Source organism: Dermacentor albipictus, chromosome 1, assembly GCF_038994185.2.
Source record: "Dermacentor albipictus isolate Rhodes 1998 colony chromosome 1, USDA_Dalb.pri_finalv2, whole genome shotgun sequence".
NCBI classification, from domain to species: Eukaryota; Metazoa; Arthropoda; class Arachnida; order Ixodida; family Ixodidae; genus Dermacentor; species Dermacentor albipictus.
Genome location: NC_091821.1, coordinates 156736461 through 156760189, shown reverse-complemented (window position 1 = coordinate 156760189; position 23729 = coordinate 156736461). Strand labels below are relative to the sequence as shown.

General features: G+C 43.0%; 2 protein-coding genes and 1 long non-coding RNA gene across 4 annotated transcripts in view; all 3 read left to right on the top strand.

The window, feature by feature from the left end:
- LOC135916567 (complement inhibitor CirpT1-like) overlaps nucleotides 1-19983 on the top strand; it is a 29307-nt gene extending 9324 nt beyond the window's left edge. Inside the window, exons 2-3 of the mRNA XM_065449993.1 lie at nucleotides 2722-2833; nucleotides 19606-19983. Coding sequence (XP_065306065.1) covers nucleotides 2722-2833; nucleotides 19606-19729 — 236 coding nt within the window. The 3' untranslated portion in view covers nucleotides 19730-19983. The remainder of the gene's footprint in view (nucleotides 1-2721; nucleotides 2834-19605) is intronic.
- Nucleotides 1-23729, top strand: part of LOC135916549 (luciferin 4-monooxygenase-like) — a 148690-nt gene that overhangs the window by 30929 nt on the left and 94032 nt on the right. The window lies entirely within an intron of this gene.
- LOC135916568 (uncharacterized) lies at nucleotides 8554-19059 on the top strand. The gene is made up of 5 exons (XR_010568976.2): nucleotides 8554-8978; nucleotides 9699-9789; nucleotides 12677-12862; nucleotides 14335-14496; nucleotides 18310-19059. It is a non-coding gene; the product is annotated as an uncharacterized lncRNA (long non-coding RNA).

Below are 23729 nucleotides of genomic sequence, written 5' to 3'. Positions count from 1 at the left end.
GGAGTACCTTCAAGTCCGGCCCAAGCAAACTAAGGAACATCGAGCCCCACCAATACATATCGAGATTGCCGGGCAAACTATAAAGTGCGTCCTGACAACACGCTTACTAGGTATGCACGTCCAGGAGAACAACGACATAAAGGTAGCCTCAGAGAAATTAAATCACCTTATAAGAAGCATCGCATCACTCATCGCCAGAGTAGCGCGCAGCAAAGATGGTTTCAAAGAGGACGAAACCTTCGGACTGGTACAAGCCCTCGTCATCAGCCGTGCCACGTACGCACTCCCGTATCAAGTCAAGCCCAAAAGCGAGACCGAGCGCATGGACATTCTTATAAGAACGGCGTACAAAGCGGCCTGACAGCTACCGTCAAGCACAAGCACAAAGAAATTACTGGCGCTAGGGGTACACAACACCTTTGAGGAGCTAGCAAGTGCCACGCTCATAGCGCAGAGGGAGCGCCTCAACAAGACACAACAGGTAAGGCACCTTCTTCAACGGCTAGGGTACCCGTTGACACCTCAGTACTGCAAAGAAGAAACACAACTCCTACCTAACCAAATTAGAGAGAACATTGTAGTAGACCCTATCCCCAAGAACATAGACCTCACCCACAATCAAGAGAGGAGAGCAGCGCGTGCCCGCATGTTGCACAAAAGCTATGTCAGAGACCCAATTACATACTACACGGACGCTAGCCCGTATCCCTCGTCGCCACGACGTGGGCCCAAATACACACTCGCCATTGCCAGTCAGGGGAACCTGGTAGCCTCTGCCTTCATCCGCGCCACATGCAGCGCAGTAGCAGAAGCAGCAGCGATCGCTCTCGCACTTCGCGACGCCGAGAGCAAGGGAAGATCCGCCCGCGTCCTTACGGACTTAAGCGGTGTGTCGTTTATACATGAATGGAACACACCCTATACAAGCCATTCGAATCCTGGGCCGCTCACTAGAATGGACCCATGGTATCATCTGGTGCCCCGGGCACGAAGGCCTGCGGGGCAACGAAAAGGCGGACTGCGCAGCTTGAGGTTTCACTAGCCGAGCGGCAGGCCACACTGTTCTTCAGCCCACGACAGACCGACGAGCGACCCACGAGTTATTGACCACAAGTCAACAAATACTGCAGGGCCAATGTCTCGAAAGAGCACAATACGCTCCCCCACAGAAAGCTCTCAATAAACTCCAGACAAGGGACTGGCGCCGCCTGCAAACAAACACATACCGACACTTGTCTCGTCTACACGCACTCTACGTCCCGGACATGTCCCTGGTGTAGCAACCATACAGCGACACTCGCGCACATAACACACGAATGCACCGACCGTCCGGGCGACGCAATTTCGCCACGAGTCACAGCACACACACTCACTACGTAATCTTGGGAGGCGAGACTCTCCGAACTGGACTTGGGAAGCCAACTGGCGACCCTCGACCAGGCCCTGCGAGCCGCGATCGCCAGTGGAGCCTTGTAAGAGGGAACCATCCGGGAATAAACCGCGCAACGATTTCTGTAATAACAAGGTTCCACCATTCATCCATCCATCTCGCGCCGGCGAGCGCGCTGGCGTGCGTACGTCACAGTTTTGTGCGATCACGTGTCTAGCTGTTTTTACATTCCTTCTTTGGCCCATCTCGTTGCTGTTCAAACCGAAACTTAGACTGGTCGCTACAAACAAGACTCCAAATAATTACCTGTCGCCCTCTGAAGCCAATGCTGTTTCGTGCGGTGATTACTGGGTCATTAGCTACTTATTGCAGCAGAAAAAACAAGATCGAAAATTTTTGTGTCGGTACTCCTTTAATGGTAGCATATGAAAGACCACAGTCACCCAAAGTTTGTGACATTACATTATGAATCTGCTTCGTACGTTTTCTCTTTGCGAAAATGGAACTTCGTTAAAGTCCGATGTTATTTCACAATGAACTTCTCTGAAGGCGCTGTCAAGTTCACTTTGGACCTAAAAAAGAAACATAAGCTGTAAACAGGGGCAGCTCTTTTTTTTTACCATTGGATATAGACAAATTGGTCAATGCATCCTGCAATTTACAGCTGCCCAGCTCAATTTTTTTTTCTGGGTAGCATTCAGTACTAAACACCCCCTCGTGTACTTCACTGAGCTTCTTGCGTACAGTGCTGCGATACTTTTGAATGTTGCTACACGCTTACACCCACTTACCGACACGCTTATCTCCACAGCAAAATAGTAGCTGGGCACATGCATGTTGCGTGCCGTGATGCGCACGCGCATTTGCCCTCAGGATGGGAGGGCGCGCGTTGACAACCGTGTCGCCACTTTCTCTGCTGGTTCAAGCTTTCGCCTTGAAGCAGCGCCATAGGCGTTTCTCGGTCGTCAGCGTTGTGTTGCTTGCGTCGTCCAAGGAATAATGCTTATAGTTCTATTGCTTATTGCTTCGTGCCTTTGCTGATACTAGAGATGTGCAGAAAAACTGAGTGTGAAGACGCATGTGGACGCTAAATTTTGAATAAAATATTTAACAACTCGTACAATTCGGAACAATATGCTTGTAGCAAAGGTAAACTAAAAGGTATGCGCGTTGCGCGCACGGGCTGTCGTCGTCTCGGCGAGGAGCTGGGTGCTATTATGCAGCCACGATTGAGTCAAGTTTCTCGGGCAGCTGACCGCCCCGTTGCGCCTGGTCTCCGTTACCATCGCTGCTCACCTTGTTTGCTGGGGCTGCGATTGCGTGTCGCGCAGGAGCGTGCGTCTACCGCCACCTGCTATTTCCCAACGGAGCCAACTTCACGTTCCGCAACCCCTGCGAGATGGTCATCTGCGACGCACGCAACCGCAGGGTCTACTTTAAGCGGTCAGTCCAATTTGCATATGATTCGTTCGAGGAAACCGAGCGCATGTGCCTTTGCGCGCTGTGATGCCCTGCGAACCGGATCGGTTGAGAGTCGACCGGCCAAACTGATTATCTCGCTCGAGCAAACGGCTATCTTTTCCTCCCGTGTATCACACTCTACAGAGTATGTAGAAACTAAAGAGCTCGCATCTTTTCTATGTGCACTCTTGCAGGAGCAGGCCACGCTGAGCCACGTCATTTGAGTTAGTCTCTGTAAAATGAGTTCGCCGTAGTGCACGAGAAGGGCAACCGATCGAGGGGCTCGATTTTCGTTAGTCACAATCATACGAAGCCGACAGACAAGGGAGGCATAGGGTAAATTACCTTTTTTTAATTGAAATATTGAAAGATAAATAAAGGGAAACGAATGTGAATGAAGAAACAACTGGCCTCAGGTGGAACAGGAAGCCACGTCTTCGCACTACGCGTGCGATGCTCTTGCCAATTACGCGCGATGATCTTGCGCCATTTTCCTATCCACTTTGTTGAGTATTATGTGTGTACTAGATGTAGGCCTGCGAGCGCTAGCCAGCGCCACAACTCACGGCCGTGGCGGCGGATGCAGAACATCCTTCCCACCGCAGGCGTCACGTAGTACGGGAACTTTTTGGGAGAAGGCAACCGGCCAACTAACCCTCGTATGCGGTTTGAAGGCATCAAATCTGCAGGAGTCGAGACCCTCGCTATATAACGAACGATTTTTTTTGTTGTTCATGTATCCCGAAGGTCCGTTCGGGCATTATAAAAAGGGAGAGTCAGTTACAGTAACAAAAACGTAAAGCAAAAGAACCTAAGTAAAATACAGTGGCGTAATTATCTGCAGCAGGAAAAAAATAAATGTGCAAGAAATTATTGAACACGGAAATAATCGCACATTTAGGATAAGCTTCAACTCGGGAAGAAAACAGTCAGGATCAGTGAAAGATACAATGTCCTTTAGTATTCTATTCCAATTATATATTGTCAGAAGTGGTCAATGACGATACAGGTCAGTGCAAGTAAAAAGGGGTTGTACTTTAAGCGGGTGATCAGAACGCTGTAAAATGCAATTTGCTGTATTGATATTTACTATTTACTAGGGATTTACTATGATAAATCGTATGAAAATCCGATAATAGCGTTATTAGTCTGCGCTTTTGAAGGGAGAGCAATGAAAGTGGTTCCTTGATATCTGTGACGCTGTTGTTGCTCGATTATTCCTTTGTGATAAACCTTGCTGCCTCATTCTGTATTGCTTCGAGTTGATCGATCATATACGTGTGATGCGGATTCCAAATAATCAAGGCGTATTCCACCTTACAATGAGCAGGCGTAATGTATGCTAATAGTTTAGTAGAATATTTATTTATTTATTTACACAATACTGCAGGCAGTAGTGCTACTCAAGCTGGAGGCGATTACGTGAGATGGGTTTGCAAGTTTTAAAAAAAATCTTGTGATATGCATTAAACAATACTTGCAGGTACATGATTCTACTCTTCACTCGTAAGTGGAAAGAATGATTTATGTAAGAGTTTTGCGTCGGCAAAGTATTATTGTACTACTACAGAAAGAAAAACCCGCCGTGGTTGCTCAGTGGCTATGGTGTTAGGCTGCTGAGCACGAGGTCGCGGGATCGAATCCCGGCCACGGCGGCCGCATTTCGATGGGGGCGAAATGCGAAAACACCCGTGTACTTAGATTTAGGTGCACGTTAAAGAACCCCAGGTGGTCGAAATTTCCGGAGTCCCCCACTACGGCGTGCCTCATAATCAGAAAGTGGTTTTGGCACGTAAAACCCCATAATTTAATTTTTAACGGAAAGAAAAATACGCGATGGCCTGTGTGGAGCATGAGAAATATATGCGGCATTAGCAAAACCTGTTTTGTTATGGAGCGTGAAGTGAATAAATTTGAGCCTGGCGATATTACGACACATGTGTAGTGGATCCATCAAAGTTTGACGAACATACGAGTAACAGATGACATTCTGTAACCTGAGAAGATAAACCGTGCAACTAGGCGCTGGATTCAATCCACTTTGGCAATTTCCTTATTTAAGTGTACGTCCCATACTATTGAAGCATACTCTAGGACTGGGCGCACGAGGGAGCGATGAGCTTGCAGCTTGACAGTTGAAAGAGACTTTATTAATTTTCTACGTAAAAAAGCAAAGTTTTTTTAATGCTATGGTTGCATATGTCATTGATATGGGGGTTGCATTTAAATTAGTTGGAATTGTAAAAGCCAGAGTATTTAACAGAGGTAACAGTTTTAAGGTTCCGATCTCGAATGGGCTAAGTATAAAGTAATGTTTTATTGATATTTTCATTGAAACTGTCTTAGGAAAGTTTATCTGCATTCCTCTTTTTTCGCATCAGTCTGCGAGCTTAAAAATACTGTTAAGTGTGTGCTGGCATGAAGAACTCTTGACAACATAATAAATGATACTATCACCTGCAAACAATTTCAGCTTCACATTTGGATTTAAATTTGCACCATTATTATTAACATAGATAAGTGAAAACAGGGGTGACAACACCCTGTGGCACACCAGACAAAACATGCAAGTTTTCAGATTTCACACTATGAATTTCCACAAGCTGCTTACAATTTCCGAAGCAGGCCTCAACCAAACGCATAGACTTCCCAGTAGTCGAAGCATCTTTAAGCGTTTCAATTAAGGTAGCATGCGGTACACGGTAAAATACCTTCGATAAGTCAAGAAATATTGCATCAGTTTGCAGGTGATCGTCTTTAGCACTGGCAAACTCGTGTAATCAGCTTGCTAACTCGGGTAATCAAAAAAAAATAATAATTTGCCTCCATGTGGTAAGATATGTGAGTAGCGATAATATGCTCCAAGAGCGTGCAACAAAAACTTATTAAAGAAATAGGTCTATAATTGCCCGAATTAAGTTTATCTAAACACCAAGTATAAGTTGCGTTTAATGAAGCCAAGTGTCTTAGGATGCCTTACGGGTTTATAGTATTAATGAGCTCGTGCCAGGAGAAATCAGATGATAAATGCTTTCCTTGGAGTCATTGTCTGTTAGCCTCATATGATTCCCCTTAGTGCGTTTACTAGAACGGCTACCGTGGTGTCCTTTATATCAGCATCATTAAATAATGCTGTAGCAATCGTCAGCCTTCGGCGCAGTGCAGGCTTCAGCACAACCTATAGCGTTAAAAAAAAATTAAATGCGGAGGTGTATGCCTTGTTAGATCCAACTATCCCGAACTTATACCTGTATTATTCCGTGCGGTTGAAACCACCGAGGCTCCTACCGGGGCATTGAACCACGAAAATAATATTGTTGATGAAAACATATCTCGATTTATACAGCAGGGGAGGTGTAGACAAGAATAAAGTTGGCTGCCGCACGTTTTTTATCGTTAACACTTGTCATTTATGTGTATAGCCTTCATGTAGCATCTTATCACGTGGTATCTCGCATACAAGAGCGAGGTATGAGCCAGATTACGCTCCAGCCCAGTTATCTGTATATAGTCAACGCCAGTGATTTAAATGCGTCAGACCACCAGGAGCAAGAAGGAAAGCTTAAAACGGAGCGCAAAGCGCTCCTCCTTGTACCAATAAAGGTGCAAGTGCAGCTTCCCGAATTTTTAATAATATCGCGCGATCATCGACCGGGCGGCATGGCAGCGCCTTACAACGGCGAGAAGCAATGAGATTGGCGATAGAGCGCGCGAGCACACAAACTACACGCCAGTGCGAGCGCAGCCTCTTACGCTGTTTACTTCAGGAGGACACACACCCGGCTAGGATTATCTGCGTGCTACTGTGTAGAAAAAAAAAAAAAACGCGTGAAGCAGATCACGGCTAAGATCTGTTATCTGTGATGCGCTTTCCATTTTTTGTCGAATTGGTGGAACTGCGTATGTACCATCCAATTAAGATTTAAAAAAAAATATCGAGGAAATTTATCACCATATGCCAGGTGTTGTTTGTGAACTATGGGGCCTCAGAGATAACAAAGGCAGGGCGTGTGCGCTCCTGAAGAGAACGGCACAGCAGACGAAAAAAAAAATTATGGGGTTTTACGTGCACTGTAAAAAATTTCCGTAATTTTACGGGGGATTTCTGTCATTATACGGAGAACTGCAGATAAAAATACGGAAAGTATGTCCTATTTCAAAAATACGGCAAAATCTGCCGTTAATATACGGAAAGTGCTCTCCGTATTCAGCTTTACGGACATTTTCACTCTAATCATATAACGGCTATGCACTGTTTTGGACGAAACAGAGAGAATTCCGTATTTTTGTTATGTGAACATGCGTATATTGTGAGAAAATTTAAGCTGTCTGAATGAGCACTCGTACTCATAAAGTTTCAGCTAACAATATTTTATTGAACACGCAAACTGTACGCATTATGAAGTTGCGTACAAAATATGAGAGCTAGCCTTCTACCAAAAGCTGCAATAACAGATCGTATAAATATATATGCGCATCTTCTATTCCGGTCGCAGTTCGCCGCGCATATGGGCTTAGTAACGCTGATCATATGCGCAAATATATGCGTGTTCTCGCAATATTCTTAAATTAAGCGTTTTGTAGTTAATAACGCAGCATATATGTTTAAGTGAATGAAGAGCCGGGGACATACGTGCATACGTAAACAAGCTTGCGGCACTCAGGTGCTGGTGCACTGGGAATGACATTGGTGCTCTATACGCCAAAAATTGTGCGCACTCTAAATCAGTACCGAAACGCAGGGAGTGGTATAATGACCGTAACTGCGTTTACATTTGGCAATAAATGGTCTCGAAGGGGACTGGTGGCCTATAGATCCAAGTACAACGGTCGGAGGAAATTTTCGAATGCGGCAAGCAATTAACCCAAGTGTCAAAGAGCACTGCTGAACTGCAATGTAGTTGGTTGAACTCATTCCCATGATATTTACAAAATATCTCGTCTCTGACAATAACTGCCCATTCATTGAGACAAATCGATTACGCATAATCTTCACTGTTCATGTGTTAATTCTTGCGGTAAGATGTAATCGCAAACATTTGGTGCTTCATCTTGAAACAAGACCGGTAAGCGCGCTCGTTCTTGTACGGTAGAATCAAGAACGCGAACATGCACCGACATGTATGTAAACTACTGGAAGGTGACTGAAGATGAAGGACCTATTACCGTGCTAGTACTGTGTATACTGTCAAAAAGAAGAAAAAAATATTTCGGAAAGAAAGAATGCCCAGTGTCAAGATGTAACGATTCAAGCTTTATTTCTTTTTGACCTAGAATGCAACACCATTAGTTCCACGTGCTTTTTGCATGGGTAATGTTATGACACAACTCATTATTTACCCGTTCATTACATGCACCAACCCGCCCAAATTATCACTGTACTCGAGCTTATGGACGCATCGCAGTGCACTGCTTTGCACTTCATTGTAGCACAGGGGTTTGCTATCGCCAGTAGCGAATGCTTTGGTTGACCTCCCTGCCTTTCTGCCTTTTGAATTCTCTCTCCCTTTGTATAAAACGCACTAACTTGTGGGAGAGAAAGCGTTCTCCTCTTTTAGAATTCAATTAATTGTCAAACAATTATATTGCAGTTCCAGTAACTAGAGCACAAATGCGAAAACGAAACCGATTCTGTTCGGTTCTCCGCGCTCAGAGTGCGGCACCAGGGGGCAGCTCGCGCTGCGCGTCCGTTAGGAGTGGCAGACGGACAGCACATGTGTAGTCAGCCGGCATTTTTCGAGTCGTGTTGTAAATGTTGTTAATTCGCCGTAAATATCTCTTGATTTGTACTCAAGGGTGGAGCAAGACCCCAAGGAAGAGAGATTGACGCATCGGGAGCGAAGAACAGAAACGATGGATGGTTACGCTGCTTGGGTCTCGGCACGTTCGAATTGGCAAAGTTCCGAATTTGTTGCTGTGTTGTGTACGCTTGTGCGCTCGTTATTTGCCGTCATCGCGCGGAGATATTTGCGCTGGATGTCTTTCACTTCGTGTACAAAACTCTGCTCGCTGCGGCATCGAAGAAGTTGTCCTGTGTTTGGGAGCACGTATGCGCTTGGACACGGATAGCCTGCTTGCTCTCAACGGGTGTTCAACAGTCTACGCGCGCTCGTAACTTGCTCATGAGGTAAGCCCATTTTAATCTTATTTGGTTTGCATAACGTAGGTGTTAAAATGATGTGTGGTAAGCCGGTGTCGCGAACAGAAATATTGTTTCAAAAGACCACTATGCAACGTCTTAGGGCAAAATTCACGCATGAATGGGAAAAGGGATCAACCTATCTTTTCAGATCGATTCCAGTCGTAGCGCGATTGCCTCGATCGCAATTTCCGTGAGGTACTTCTAACCTTTTGTTCACTCGCGTTAAAAGCGTAGAATAAAACTGCGTTCCGTTGAGCTCTTGTATTGACGCTTGTATTGGCTTGAGAGCATACTGTATCCGATACAAGAACTTCTGTTAAAATACGGAAATAAACGTTCGAGGCAATAGCAGTCGCTCACTACCTGTGATCGTTACTTTCTTGCTTGGGTGCACGTTTTAATTGTGACCAGAAAAAAACGTCTTGCTGCACCGTTTCCGGTGCAGCAAGACGTGTTCCTTCGAATGATGTCTGGGCAGTCAAGGCATTCGTGCCACTAAGCAAGCAGTAAACGGGGTATCAGTGCGAAAAAATTTGGACATACAAGAGAAGCGAATGGTATCATCATAGACTCTTTTATTTGACGAATAATTCAGTTGTATTACTAAAGCGGAGAGTGGATATGCATGAAAGTCGGATTGTATTGATACTCAGCAAAAACAAGGTAACTTATCATTACTAATCAATCCTTTTCTTTTACTGAAAGGCAAGTTGCTGTTGTGCTGGAGCTGAGAAGAGGTCTGCTGCCTGCAATGGGTCCATCTCTCTCAAGTGATTGCAGTATTATAGCTCTCAAGGTGAGTGGATTTTTTTTTTCTCATAGGTATTTGCCACCTGAATCATGACCGTTTACTTAGCTGTGTAGGTGATCACTGTTAGTGACATTGGAGTGCTGGTGGACCAGCACTCCTTTATGATTGCAACGCATATGACAGAGTGCAGCTGGGGCAGTATGCAAAGGTGTTAATCTATAAGCCAAATTAGGTTCTTTGAGGTAATATGTTAATATATTGATGACATTGGATTGTGGTCTAGCAGGCAAAAATGCTAAACAAAAAGAAATTTTAATTTGCACTTGGTAAGATGTGCAAGCAATTCAGGCTGTTATACATGAAATGGGACATTTGTAGATGTCTTCTACAGTGCTGCAGTCCTGAATTGCTTCAGAGTTGAGTGATACCACTATAATTTCTCTGTAGAGCATGCAGCACAGTTTAGCATTGGGGGAGGCTGGTATCAACAGGCGTCTACTTACTGTGAAGTTCAAATGAGGTGTTACTGTTAGGGTGACTATATATAATTTATGGTTTAATTCTAGTCTTGTGTCAGGCAGACATAGTTTACCCATTTGGTTTAACAATAGAGATGTAATATCTATGTATACAAGTATTACTCATTCATTTATGCCATTTAGACAATGGCAGAAATGCGTGGGTAATACTTGTGTACATAGACAATACATCACTATTGTTTAACCAAGCGGTGCCCCTGCATGCTAAATTTTACAGGGCTATTATTAAGTAATGTCAGCTTTTGTTGTAACATTAAGGCACCTTTTATATTATTACAGATTACCACCATTGTGCACCATCATAGTGTCATATTTACACTAAATGTTTGCTATAAAACTATAAACTATAAAACTACTATAAAACTTTTATAGTTTTATAGTAGTTTATAAAGTTCATAAACTTTATAAGTTTATGTTTATAAGTTTAAAAGTTTATAAACTTTTTATAGTTTTATAAACTATAAAACGACTGCTATAAAACCTGGCACAGCGGTGCATCATGACATTTTTTTTTATAGTTTCTGGCCTCAGAATGCACTTCACGTTATATTCTTGTTTGCAACAAGACTATAATGCAGGTTTCTCTCCTTATGTTTTGTGGCACTTCAAACTGCGGCGAGCTAAGCCACTGGGCAGCAATACTGGATACGCTACTGCGTGTGGAGCTGTCTTCAAACACACACAAGGAATACATCATTGCTTTTTTAGCACAAAACAACGGACACAAGAAAGACGACAGAACAAGGCGCTACTCTCAACTGACGTCACTTTATTGCGTCCCTCCTTTGTAGACAGCAGAATCTAGAAGAACATTTGCTGTGAACACCATGTGCAGGAACCACCAACATCTGATCAAAAAAGCACACTCATTCTACAGAATCCAAAAAAAAACCATATTGAGCACTTTACAAGGTTAAAGAAAGCACACTAATGCACTGTGACCCCAATGACTGTATCAAGAAAACTTCCGATAACTCTCTGGCGGTGGTATCACGGCTCTTTTTTCAAAATCGTAGCATCACGAAACATTGCGAACCTAAGCGATCCATACCAACAGGCACAGGTTCCCATTTGGCTCAACATTGTAAAATATGGAAGTGCAAAGCCATGTTTCGTGATACTACGATTTTGAAAAAGTGCTGTGATACCACCGCCTGAGAGTTATCGGAAGCTTTCTTCATACAGTCATTGGGGTCACAGTGCATTAGTGTGCCTTCTTTAACCTTGTGCAGTGCTCAATATGGTTTTTTGGATCCCGTCGCATTAGTACGCTCTTGTGATTGGTTGTTGGTGGTCTCTGCACATGGTGCTCACTGCGGATGTTCTTCTACATTCTACTATTTATAAAGGAGCGACGCAATAAAGTGATGTCAGTTGAGTGTAGCGCCTTGTGCTGGTCGTCTTTCTTGTGTCCATTGTTTTGCGCTTAACAAAGTATTTATGGATTCACACCAACTAGTCCGCCAACACATTGTGTTGCGGGCACTTCTGAAGTACTGTCTGTCCAATAACCTTGGTGGCATGGAAGCGCCGTCCACTTCTATGCGTTGCTTTCTGTTTCATTGTGGCATCACATCACATTATAATCATAATGTGTATGCACTTTTTCCAAGAGACCCATATTCCTATCCTTGTGTTATATTTGCTGTCGCATTATTTATGTGCAAATGACCAGTGCTCCAAGCTCCATTTTATCGCAAAGTAAACTACTGGTACCTAAACAGTTCTGTATATCAGAAAACTAAAGCTGAACTGCCGAACAGTACCAAGCGGCAGCCTTAGTGCAGTGTCAAGTAGTCAGACTTTATTGGTCATGCAGAGGCACACAGGATAGCTCTTTATTACTTGCTGAATAATTAAGCTGTGTGAAAACTGAGTATTTATGTAGCTTCAACCACATGCTATTAGTCATTGCTCCTGCCCTCATCAAATGTAGAAGATTATCACGGCATTTCCTATTCTCTTTTTCCTTAATACAGTGGGATTACTGCATGCGTAAGTAGGAAACGGATCACATAGGCAATCAAAAGCCAACATTGTGTAAACTTGGAACATTGATTGTACAGTTTGATGACCCAGAATAAGTAGAAATACACCATAAATGATTGACAATTAGCTTTTACTTGACACAGGGCTAAAGCATACAGTAAGCATACTGTATGCTCATATGGTGTCACATCAATTTAAATTTTAGTGTAGCTTTAAAGTGTACGCTTCTATTGTTGCATTCTGTCAGAGGAATGGTAATGCTTCGCGTGTATAGCAACTAGACTGTCTATATACAGAAGTAAAAATGTGTGAACTGTATTTTTTAATGATTTGATAGAATGTGTAGCACAATAAAGCCATACAATCAACGCACAGTGATGTGACTTTCTCTGCACATGTTGCAGGTTCAAAAAAAGTATGGTGGAAGCTGTTGCCAAGGTTCCGACCAGAAAAGACAGCCAGTATAAAAGGGTCCACGCCACTGATCTCTACTACAGGGGATGAACAGCACATCGAGCGCCCTCGACTGAAGCTGGCCTTGTCCCGGAAGTTGGTGCTTGACAACTTTGCGGCAGCACTTTGTTGCACGGGTGTGTAGCATTTCTTCCCCTAACATGCCTGCCTGATGTGCCATAAACTACCCAAGCAGTGTTTCGAGGTGTCCAGAATTTTTCCATTGTAGTGTCTACAGTGTCGCTAACATAAGTGGCGTGCAATGGAAACACTGGTAAATCAGAAAAAACTTGATGTAAGAGAACACTATCGTATACGGGTTCAGATTGTCATAAAAGTGCTTACCAGACATGTAGAGACCTCCTAAAATGTGAAAAACCACAAAGAAAAGTTTTTCGGCAGCAATATTATCTGATCGCACGCACTAGTTAGTCCACCATATGCCCCGCTTCCAGGACAAGCGACTGCATGACATCGCATTTCCACTGGCTTCACCTGCATCCGGTGCGGTGTGCTGCATCCAGCGAAACATGTTAGAAATCAGTGGTGCACAGTGTTTTCTGTCCCCTTTCTCGACGCCTACTGAACACATGTTAAACTGTTTCCAAAGCAGACAAACAGAGGGAAAGGGTTCTGAACACATTGCATTTTAAAGTGGCTGGTACTGGGTAACGCAAGTACTGTGGCATAGTAGATTTGCACCAGGCAACCTGGGTGCCCAAAAAGGCTGCTGTTTGCTTGCAAATGGCCAACATATTGTGAGCATGTTGAAGTTCTTTTTTATTCTCATCGGTGTTAATATTCTGCTCGAAGTTGTTGATTGTTACGTTCATATGGTGCCCAAGCATTGCGGTAACAACTTCACTTGGAGTACATAGCAAGGGTGTATTCGATGTAAGCTGCTGGCTTTTTTTCTGTGTTTTCAAAAACTGGTTTCTTGTTCAGTTTAAATTTTCAAATTTTGCATTGTTTATTAGGTGTTGTGTCTTGTTTCCTTTTCCTGCAGCTTCTTAGTTAAGCATCTGAATAGTGAACACAACTTGACCTTTTGCTTGATTGCCTAGATTACATGCCCTCGATGCAAAACAATTTCACTTCAAAACTGCTTGTACCATACTGAAAGAATAACTTGAAGCAGCCATAGCCACCAATAACACGCAAGAGATGATTATAAAAATTTTAATATTGTTTTTTGATCTACAGGGTGTCTTAACTATCATGCACCAAGATTTAGAAATATGTAAATGCGATGTAACTAGACAAAATGAAGGTAATGTTTGCCATCGCCTGGAGATACTCTGATTATATTGTGCATTCTGCTTAATTACATAATTCTTAATTAGTTATTAAATATCTCAAATAATTAAATGAAATGTGTCAATGAAAAGTTGTAGAGCAATATGAAAGCCTCCTGATACACTTTTTTGTTACTGTTACTCATTGTGTGCTACATAAAAGTGTTTTTCCAAGGAATAAGCCTGCGAATACACATAAAGTGTCTTGAGTGGCCAGTCATGTGTCAGTTTTGTGGTGCAAAGCTACGAATACAACTTAAATGGGTTCTTTTAAGAAAAAGACTTAGCTCAGCAAATTATCTTTCTTTGTGCAGCCTGTGGAGACAAGGTTTCTTAGACATGGCCGTGGCCCTCAAGGAAGATGCCGAGGCCACAGGCAGTTCCTCCAGTGACCGTGAAAAGGTCCCCTGGGGCACAAGTCTGGTTTGGCACCCCCACCTTTCTGCTGCAGCTTTTCTGTCTACTTAGCTAAACAGGTGGGTCAATGATGGCAAAGAAAAAAAAGAATCAACAGCATCAAACGCAGAACTTGCTCAAGCTCAATGCATTTTTGGTGTGAAGTTTTTCCCTTATCATTTATCAAAAACGGGTAATAAGTATATTATATGGTCTTAATAGTCTTCATACGGACACCTCTTTCCCGCAGAGAATTAGCAGTAAAAAAAGCAGCTTATGAAGGCTTGAATATTAGCTAGGATGATGTGGCATAGATAGGATAATGATTATGAATGTTTCTAATGAAGGCAGTGGTAGTAGAGTGAATAATCAGAGTTTATATATAGATTGAAATACATTTCGTTCCAATGCCAGAATTTTAAATCATCCCAAATAATTCTTGCATTTTATAGTCTTCATTTTATAGTTCTTGATGCTTGCTTCTTGCTGACATCATTCTTATGCTGCATAATTCACCTGTTATAAATTCCCTATTTCCCCCATTCAAGCAACTTTACATTCATCATAAGAAACCTCGTAGATGAGTTCCAGAAACTTGCTGATGAGATTAGGGGGCGGCGTGTACCCCAGGCTGAGATATGCATTCAAGAGCCTCATATCTTGCACATGTTAGAAATACTCCTGCTAAGCAAGTTCTTGGTGTCATACAAGGTTATTTGCGAATACGAATTTGCCTAAATTTAGAAAACAGTCAATATAAAACATGTCAAGCGATATCGCTGACGATACACACACATTCCAACTGAACTAAATACAAATAAATATAGCACCAAATGCAGAATCATTGGCATAATGCCATTCTTTCAGTGGAATAAAATCTGTCCTGCATTGTAAATCTGGAATCCTTTATAATCCAGACTACTAAATACTTATGAGGGTTGTAGCGTAAAATATGCATGTATTTATTCCTCGTTTCTTTACTTTAGGACCTGATAATGCTTAAACAGCAGTGAAAGAACTGAGATCACAGTACCTAATACTTTATATTGCTCCAGAAATCCGTTTCTCTGCCGATCGCAGCATTCGACACTAACAAGAAGGCACATAACACTTAGGGTGGTGCTATACACTTTGATTGTTTGGGAACGAAACCCATAATGTACATGTTATGGCACTACGTGTCATTACGTTTGAACAACAAAAAGGTAGGGGGTTTGCGTTTTGGAAAACTGCATGGAGGTTTTCACTGTGTGCAATTAAAATTAGGGACCTTCCCAGCTCATACTAAATGCATTCTCCTAAGCTTTAGGTTATACAGGTGCACTACTTTACACAGAACACACTCTTTTTCCTCGTCACGGCTCACACTCTTAGGCAGAGTTACACCCTTTGAAGTGCCCCTTCTTCCACACAACGATAATTGTCATCTGCCTTTATGCATTTTCTTTCTTTAACGCTGCGAGCCCTGTGCTTTCCAGTAACGAACGGCATGCGCGTTATCAGCATGATAGCATTCCCGACAACAAAGTAGCGGGCGTGGCGTCTTCAAGAAAGGAAACGCATCAAGGCAAATAACGATTATTGTTGTGTGGCAGAAGGGGCACTCCAAAGGGTGTAACTTTGCCTAAGAGTGCGGGTGGTGATTCAGATTCTTCAAAGGTGTTTCATTGTATGGGATGGCACATCGCGCTTCACTTATTTGCAGAGCATTGCATTCCAATTGTGTCATATGAGATAAATCCATTATAGAGCTTTAGCTTGCCCTAAATTTATTACAGCTGTGTACTGGTAAACTGGCCGCAGCTTGCAGTGCTTGTGGAAAAACAATTGTAACTGCCATATTATATGTAACTGCTAGTGCACAGGCATCGGCAGCAGCAATGGTTAGGGTACACTTGTTTCTTCTATTCTGGGGTATGCATCCTCCACCAGAAAGTAATTTTTTTCGTCTTCCTCTTCTACCATATTGGAATGTGAAATGGGGTGTAATTTGTAGGATATACTCTTGCATAAACTTCATGAGCATTTATTCTTGTCTGTGCCACAGATCATTGTTGCTACCACTGTAAAAGCAGGGTGCCTGTTTACAGCACCCATAGGGAACAATCTGTGAATCTTTAACGAACAGTAAGGATAATGAATAATCGAATAATTTTTAGTAATTTTCAACAAATTTAGCACTCTTTGCTTTCCACTACGGTGTTTTTCAAACTCTAATATTGGCAGAAGGTTTGAGTGCAGGATGTCATTTTGTGTGAAAGAGTACACTTGTGCGCATAAAACCTCATCGTCAACATTCTGCTGCACAGAATGCCATTAGCTTTCGTATGCATTGGTCACTATCTCACAAACCGGTTGCTCCTTTGTTAGTTGGAATGTAGCATTTATGTAAAGCACATTTGATGTTCTAACAAAAAGCATTGTGCCCTCTTATCCCCTAATTCTCCTCACTTGATGCCTAGTGTTGTAATAGCATGGTTGACACCATGAGAGTCAGTGTGGTGAATAATTGTCTGGTGGAGTAGGGGGTGTACGTTAACTTAAGCAACTTTTCCAGACGACTTAAATCAGTATTGTGGAATGCTGGTTTTTTTTTTTCAATCACTGTTACCAAGTTTCATTTTGGTTGTGGCAACAAGTATAATGTAGTTCGCTAGCACTCCTGCCAACACATATAATGTGCAGGCATCTGTGTTGAAAAAAAGACCAGCTAATGGTTTGCCAGGAGCTAAGGTCTATTTAGACCATTAAATTTTGAACTTACACCGGTGGAAATAACTGGTGAATGAAAGCACACCCAGGAGAACTGAAGCAAGACTGCGAGTCAGCCTAGTTGGAACAAATTCATCTTGAAACTTATAGTGCGTAACAAACAGGGACGAAGAATAGAAGAAACACAAGGACGAGCGCTTAACATTGTGTTTCTTCTATTCTTCGTCCCTGTTTGTTGCGCACAATAAGTTTCAAGATGAGCCGGAGAACTGACCATAATATTTTCTTTCATTCTAACACCGCTGAAGCTTTGAACTGCATTTGAACTGGCTTGTTTAAAAAATTACCCATTTCCTTGTTCAAGTAGGACAAAGGTTCCACAGGAAGACGGAAACTTGAAGCTGTCAACAGCAGCATGAATATAAACAGCACTCGACGTTTTGCAATCTTGCACCTGGTTATATTATCCATCCCATTTTTTTCCACAGGCTGTTCTTTACTGTTTTATGGTCATATCCAGTTTAATTTTAATGTCCCTATTTTTTAATATTTGGTTAATATATATTTTCTTCATCGGCTTTCAACAAAATATATATTCATAATGTGCCTTCATTTGCCATTTGCAGTGATCTTAACCAGATGCATCTTGATACAAAATTTATTTTCCTTAATTCTTCGTTTTCCTTTTCCAAAAGTGCAAACTGTTTATCTTGATACCTATTTTGTCTTCTGGGAAGATTGGTTCTACTGGATTAATGACTGCATACATGTGTACATCGTTTTCTGTTTTGGTCACCCCTACTCTTGGCAAGTACTGACAGCATTGCTCATACCCGCTCCATCACAATCACCACTGCTAAGCACACCCTTCCTTCCTTTATTTTAACACTTTGGCTTCTCTTGACCTTTTATATGCACCAGTTACTTCTCCCCCAATGTGGCTAGGGGCCAGTGAGATATGCACAATCCCACAACACAGCCAAGGAAAACATTTGCTACCCTAATGACAAGCACCTATGTCGAAATGTTGGCTACAGCAACATCCCTTGTGCCAACAATGTTGATCTACTTACTTGTTTTTCTAACACAGAAGTTACTGCTTTGTCGTGTTCTGTGATTAAACTTTTTTGCCGCTTTCTTTAGGATGGATATTCACGAATACTATTTGTTTCTCCTAACAGCAGCAAGTTTATCCTTGCAAGTGTTTGGAGTCAAGAACAACTTTCACCAGGAAGAAGTGCAAGACGAGTGATTGAAGAAAATAAAGTTGCTTCTGTGATCTAAGAACTTGAGGACTGAAATGTTGCACCTTTTTGTATATATGCTATGCAGTGCATTCATATCACCAAGTGCAAAGTGTTTTATCTCTGTAGCCATGTCAGTGTGTTGGCAAGACAATTTTCTCAATGGTGACCTGCTGCTTTGACTATGAGCTGCCTTCATGACATTTGCATTAAAGGAGATGTACTATCGTGGACAAAAGTACCCTGGAAGTGCGAGCGTTGACCAAATTGCATTTCTGCTCAAGACCGCTGAAAACAGTGGGTCACGTATGCACATTCCGAACGCAGATGGTGGCACGGCTGATCCCAGCAAATAGCACACCAATGAAATTCGGTCGACTCTCGCACGTCCTGGGCAATTTTGTGCCCGATGGCACATTCTTCGAATGGATATGCTCTGCAAGATGAAATACGGGAAGCACCTGTACTTTAACGGATATAGTACAGATTTAGTATACGGAGTCTTTCGTTTTCTGAATACGGCAAGCACCTGTTTTTTAACGGTTATAGTACAGATTCAGAATACAGAGTCTTCCGTTTTCTAGATACAGAAGCACTCGTATCTTGTATTACGGTCTCTGTTTTTACAGTTGTCCGTACTACGGAAATGACCGTTCTTAATTTACGGAAGAGTGTTCGGTCACAAATTACCAGCAAATTTTCTGTAAAGTAAGGCAAATTTTTTTTACAGTGTGCCAAAACCACTTTTTGATTATGAGGCACGCCGTAGTGGAGGACTCCGGAAATTTCGACCACGTGGGGTTCTTTAACGTGCACCTAAATCTAAGTACACGGGTGTTTTCGCATTTCGCCCCCATCGAAATGCGGCCGCCGTGGCCGGGATTTGATCCCGCGACCTTGTGCTCAGCAGCCCAACACCATAGCCACTAGGCAACCACGGCGGGTGTTATAAGGTGCTGACGTTCCGTGCAGCCGACGCTCGCATGAAAATTCCGGGAGGCTGTACAATTACAACGCTCTATATATAACGTCTTTGTCTGGGTTGCTGCCGTCGACTTACGTTAATGCAATTACTCACGAACTTGGCACGCGACATACTTTCTTTCCCGGGTGACCTGTTCTCTCCGTGCTGCTGCCAGAGCTACCGTGCTAGACAGCGCGTTGGGATACGCTCTAGCCGCGGTGCATGTCCTTGTGCGCAGGCAGCAGCGAATATGACGCCTTGGTGCGCAGGTGCCCCGCGGTGAACTGCCCGCACTGCGACAGCTTCTGCCATCTCGTCTCGCTCAAGGGCTCTTACCCGCACTGCTGCCAGCAGGTCGTCTGCGACAGGGATCACGCCTTCACCCTGACCTGACCGGCAAGCCTCCTCTGTAGGAGAACCGCCGGCGTGGTGACGCGTGCGCAGACTGGCCACTCGGGGCTCCTCCGCTAAGCCAACATCGCTTTCGCACAACAAACGGGCGGTGGAGGCAGGAAACCCACGTTGTTCTCCGTACTGTTGTTGTAGTTAATTTTTGCCCATTGGGCTGAAACATTTTTCGTGTATAGTTTTGAATATTAAAACTCTTCTGAAAAAAAAGGAAAAAAAGTGGGAAGAAAGTAAAAAGAGTTGTTGTCCGTGCGTTGTTCCTTTCGCGTAGTACAGAGGGAGTGCCGTAAGAGCGAAGGTACCGTGGTGCAATAGCTTTTTTCTCTGTGCTGGACGTCGTCTTTGCAAGACAATGAGGAAACAGTTCGAGCACCACCGTGACCTAGGTTTATTCTTTTAGAGTAAGTCCAGCGTTAAGGATAGCTTTTACTGCAAGTAATGGTCACGTCACTTTAAATGCGTGACTATCGTTCCGCCCGCTTGCAAAAAAAGAAAAGCAGATCCAACGCAAATTTTGGAATCTATGTAATGCGAAGCTTTAGTGAATTGCGAAAGCTTATTGCCGGACAGTCAAAGCTGCTTTCAGAAGTACAATGTCTAAAAAGGCAACTTTTGGCAACTGCTAATGCACTATCAGACCTCAGTAACCGCATGGCAGCAGTTGAACGTAATTGCAGCTTCTCGAACCTTTGCAGCAGCAACTGGAAAGTATACAAACCGATTCTGCCTATGCTGTTCACCTTGTCACCAATCTTGAAACTCAGCTTGATTACGCAGAAAGCCGTTCCTGGTGCAATAAGATGTTATTATAGGGCCTTCCTGATTGCAGTTCTGCTGAATCATTTTCGCGTTACGGAGAAATCATTGTTCGCCACTGCTCTGAATTACTAAACATTACCTTAGACCCCCCCAAAAAATTGAACGTGCGGCCGTCTTGGGCGTTATGTTTCTGTCAATAATCGTTCGATCATTGTCCAGTTCTCCCTTTTTTTCAGGCAAAAGATGAGATCCTATGAAATCGGCATAAATTCAAGGGCACTAGCTTTAGCATTAGCGCATATTTCTCTCAAAAAGTACGAAACGCGCGCGAGAAGCTTGTTTTTTCCAACAAGTCTCGTACGTTTTTCGTCCGATATGAAACTTTGTTCATTGGTTCGAAGCGATACGTATACGATGAGCCATCACAGAGCGTGCAGGAACTACCATAGCTAACAGCTAAAACACGTCACTATCGACAGTCATCTCATTCGAACAGACATTTCACCCAGGTCTGTCGCTTAGTCTTATCTTTGCTAGCGTAAGAAGTTTCCTTCCGAAGCGTGAGCACGTTTCGAATCCTGTCTTATCATCTCAAAGCAATCTTCTTGTACTAACAGAAACATGGCTTACGAACGATATTTCTGATACTAAAGTTTTTGGCTGACTTACCCAACATACATTTATTCCGCAAAGGAAGGCAGGGATGTAGATTGGGCGGTGTCCTCACCGCGATTAACAAACAGTTCACATGCTTCAAAACAAACATCGCATCTGAGCTTGAAATTTAGTGGCTGTTATGCCGCGCAACGACACAACTAGTTATTTTAGGTGTATGCTATCGGCCTTCTAAAATAAATCCTAACTTTCCCAATAATCTTTATAACATGCTGAATCAATTACGCAAAAAGTACCCCAGTGCGAGCATCCTGCTACTTCGGGGCTGCAATTACCCCGATCTCGACAGTTCTAATCTATCAAGCCTAAACGCTAGACATACAGATGCTAATGAATTTATTATTAACGCACGCCTTAATTTTAACCTTACTCAGCTAATTGAGCAACCAACATGCGCTACAGACAATTCAGCGAACATTTTAGGCCTCATACTGCGCATCCTGAAAGCTTATCCCGCATTTTCATTCGCGAGGTAAGTGACCTTAAAGTAATTCACTCCACCTTTAACTTCACGCCTTCTTTACGTAAAACCCACAATAAAATAATTAGGCTCTGCGACAAAGGAAATTATACCGCTATAAACAACGCGAACTGGACGCATATTACGAAACATTCGCGTCGGGTTTTATTATCTGCTCTATTGAAGAAAACTGGTTGTTATTCCAAAACAAAATGAATGATGTAGTAAAAATACTACATTTAATTAATTACAATTCGTGCAAATCGTAAAACAAATTATGGGGTTTTACGTGCCAAAACCACGATCTGATTATGAGGCGCGCCGTATAGCGGACTCCAGATTAACTTTGACCACTTGAGGTTCTTTAACGTGCACCCAAACCTACGTACCACGGGTGTTTTTGCATTTCGCCCCCGTCGAAATACGGCCGCCGTGGCCGGGACTTGAACCCGCGACCTCGGGCTTAGCAGCGCAACACCAACGCCACTAGGCAACCACGGTGGGTAATCGTTAAAACTGACAGTCACTTAACTATTCTTACGTGATTTGAATGAGAAAGCATTATGACATCAGTAATTCATTGGTTACGTCCGCGATACGTGACGTCATACATTGTCATGTGTCCTTCACAACTATAGCTTAATCCACCGTGCTCTAATTTGTACCAACCTTAATCTACCTTGCTTTAATTTGTACTAACCTTAATTCACCTTAATCCACTTTAATCCACCTTAACCCACTTCACCTTCATTCACTTTACTTCACCTTAATTCACTTTACTCCACCTTAAGTCACCTCACCCTACTTTGTTCTAACTTTAATTCACTTTACTCTAATTACCTTAATTCACATGAATTACCCATAATCACTACTAATTAATGTTGTTATACCATTTACTGTCTTCTGTATTACTAGTGACGTCACACAAGACGCTGATGACGTCACTGATGTTGATTTTTGGTGCCATCGCTTGGTCACATCGGATTTTCTGTCTGATGGGACATATTTAGCTTTATTAAACCATGGTTCACAAAAGCGCTAAAAATACTTTGAAAAAAAACAAAAACAAAGTGTCTTTTCCGCTTTGCTAAGTTAAAATCTAGCCCCCACTCATGGGAACGACGCTACGGAGTGGAACGGGCCTACCTGACAGCCATTCGCCAGCGCAAGCATAGCTTATTCCACCCGAATTTGCCTCGAATGCCTATACAATGCCAAGAAATTCGCGCAGGTTATCAACCCACCATCATGTCGCAACATCAGTATTTCCGATGACCAGGGTGAAATTATTGTAGACACTGAATGCGGTGACATGTTTAACATCGCTTTTTGTCTGTTGTTACCGCAGAATCTAATGCGTAGGGTCCTGCATTTCATGCTCCTTCCATGACCACAATCTCCGAAATTGTTTTTTTTTCAGCCAATGGAATTGCTTGTATGATAGAGAATATTAAGTTAAGTCCGCATGTAAATAACATCTCATCCGCAAACAGAACGTTATGTTTTTGAGACGTCATTTGCGTAGCGCCACCTATTGCGTGAAGTTAGCTAATATGACCCTTATTGTGTACAAACTCGAGTACTCAGCAGCCATTTGGAACCTTCATCACATGTGCCTCATTAACACCATGGGATCATACAGAACCGAGCTACTACGTTTATACATTCACCATACTTTTATTTATGAAGTCAGCGTATCTAAGTTAAAATCGAACTTTACAAACTCTTTCCTGTCGCCGTCGTATTGCAAGTATGTCGTTATTTCATTAGTTTTTCTACAGCTCCCCAACACGCCCCTTACATATCGCCACCTGCACGCATATCATTCGCCTTCGGGCCCTTATTGTTACCTTTTCGTCATCCTTCTTCCCTCGTACAACAATCGATTGGGATGGCTTTCCGTCCAGCATCGCAGCTATCACCACTTCATCAACGTTCATTGATGCAGTCACGACGTGGTCATCCTCATGAATTATCTATTGCGTTACTTTCACCCCTTATGTAATGCCCCGAGTGTGACCAGCGGGAACGTCATCAAGAATACTGTTACTGCGCATGCGCAAGCCTGGTCTGCCTGCGAACAGATACTCC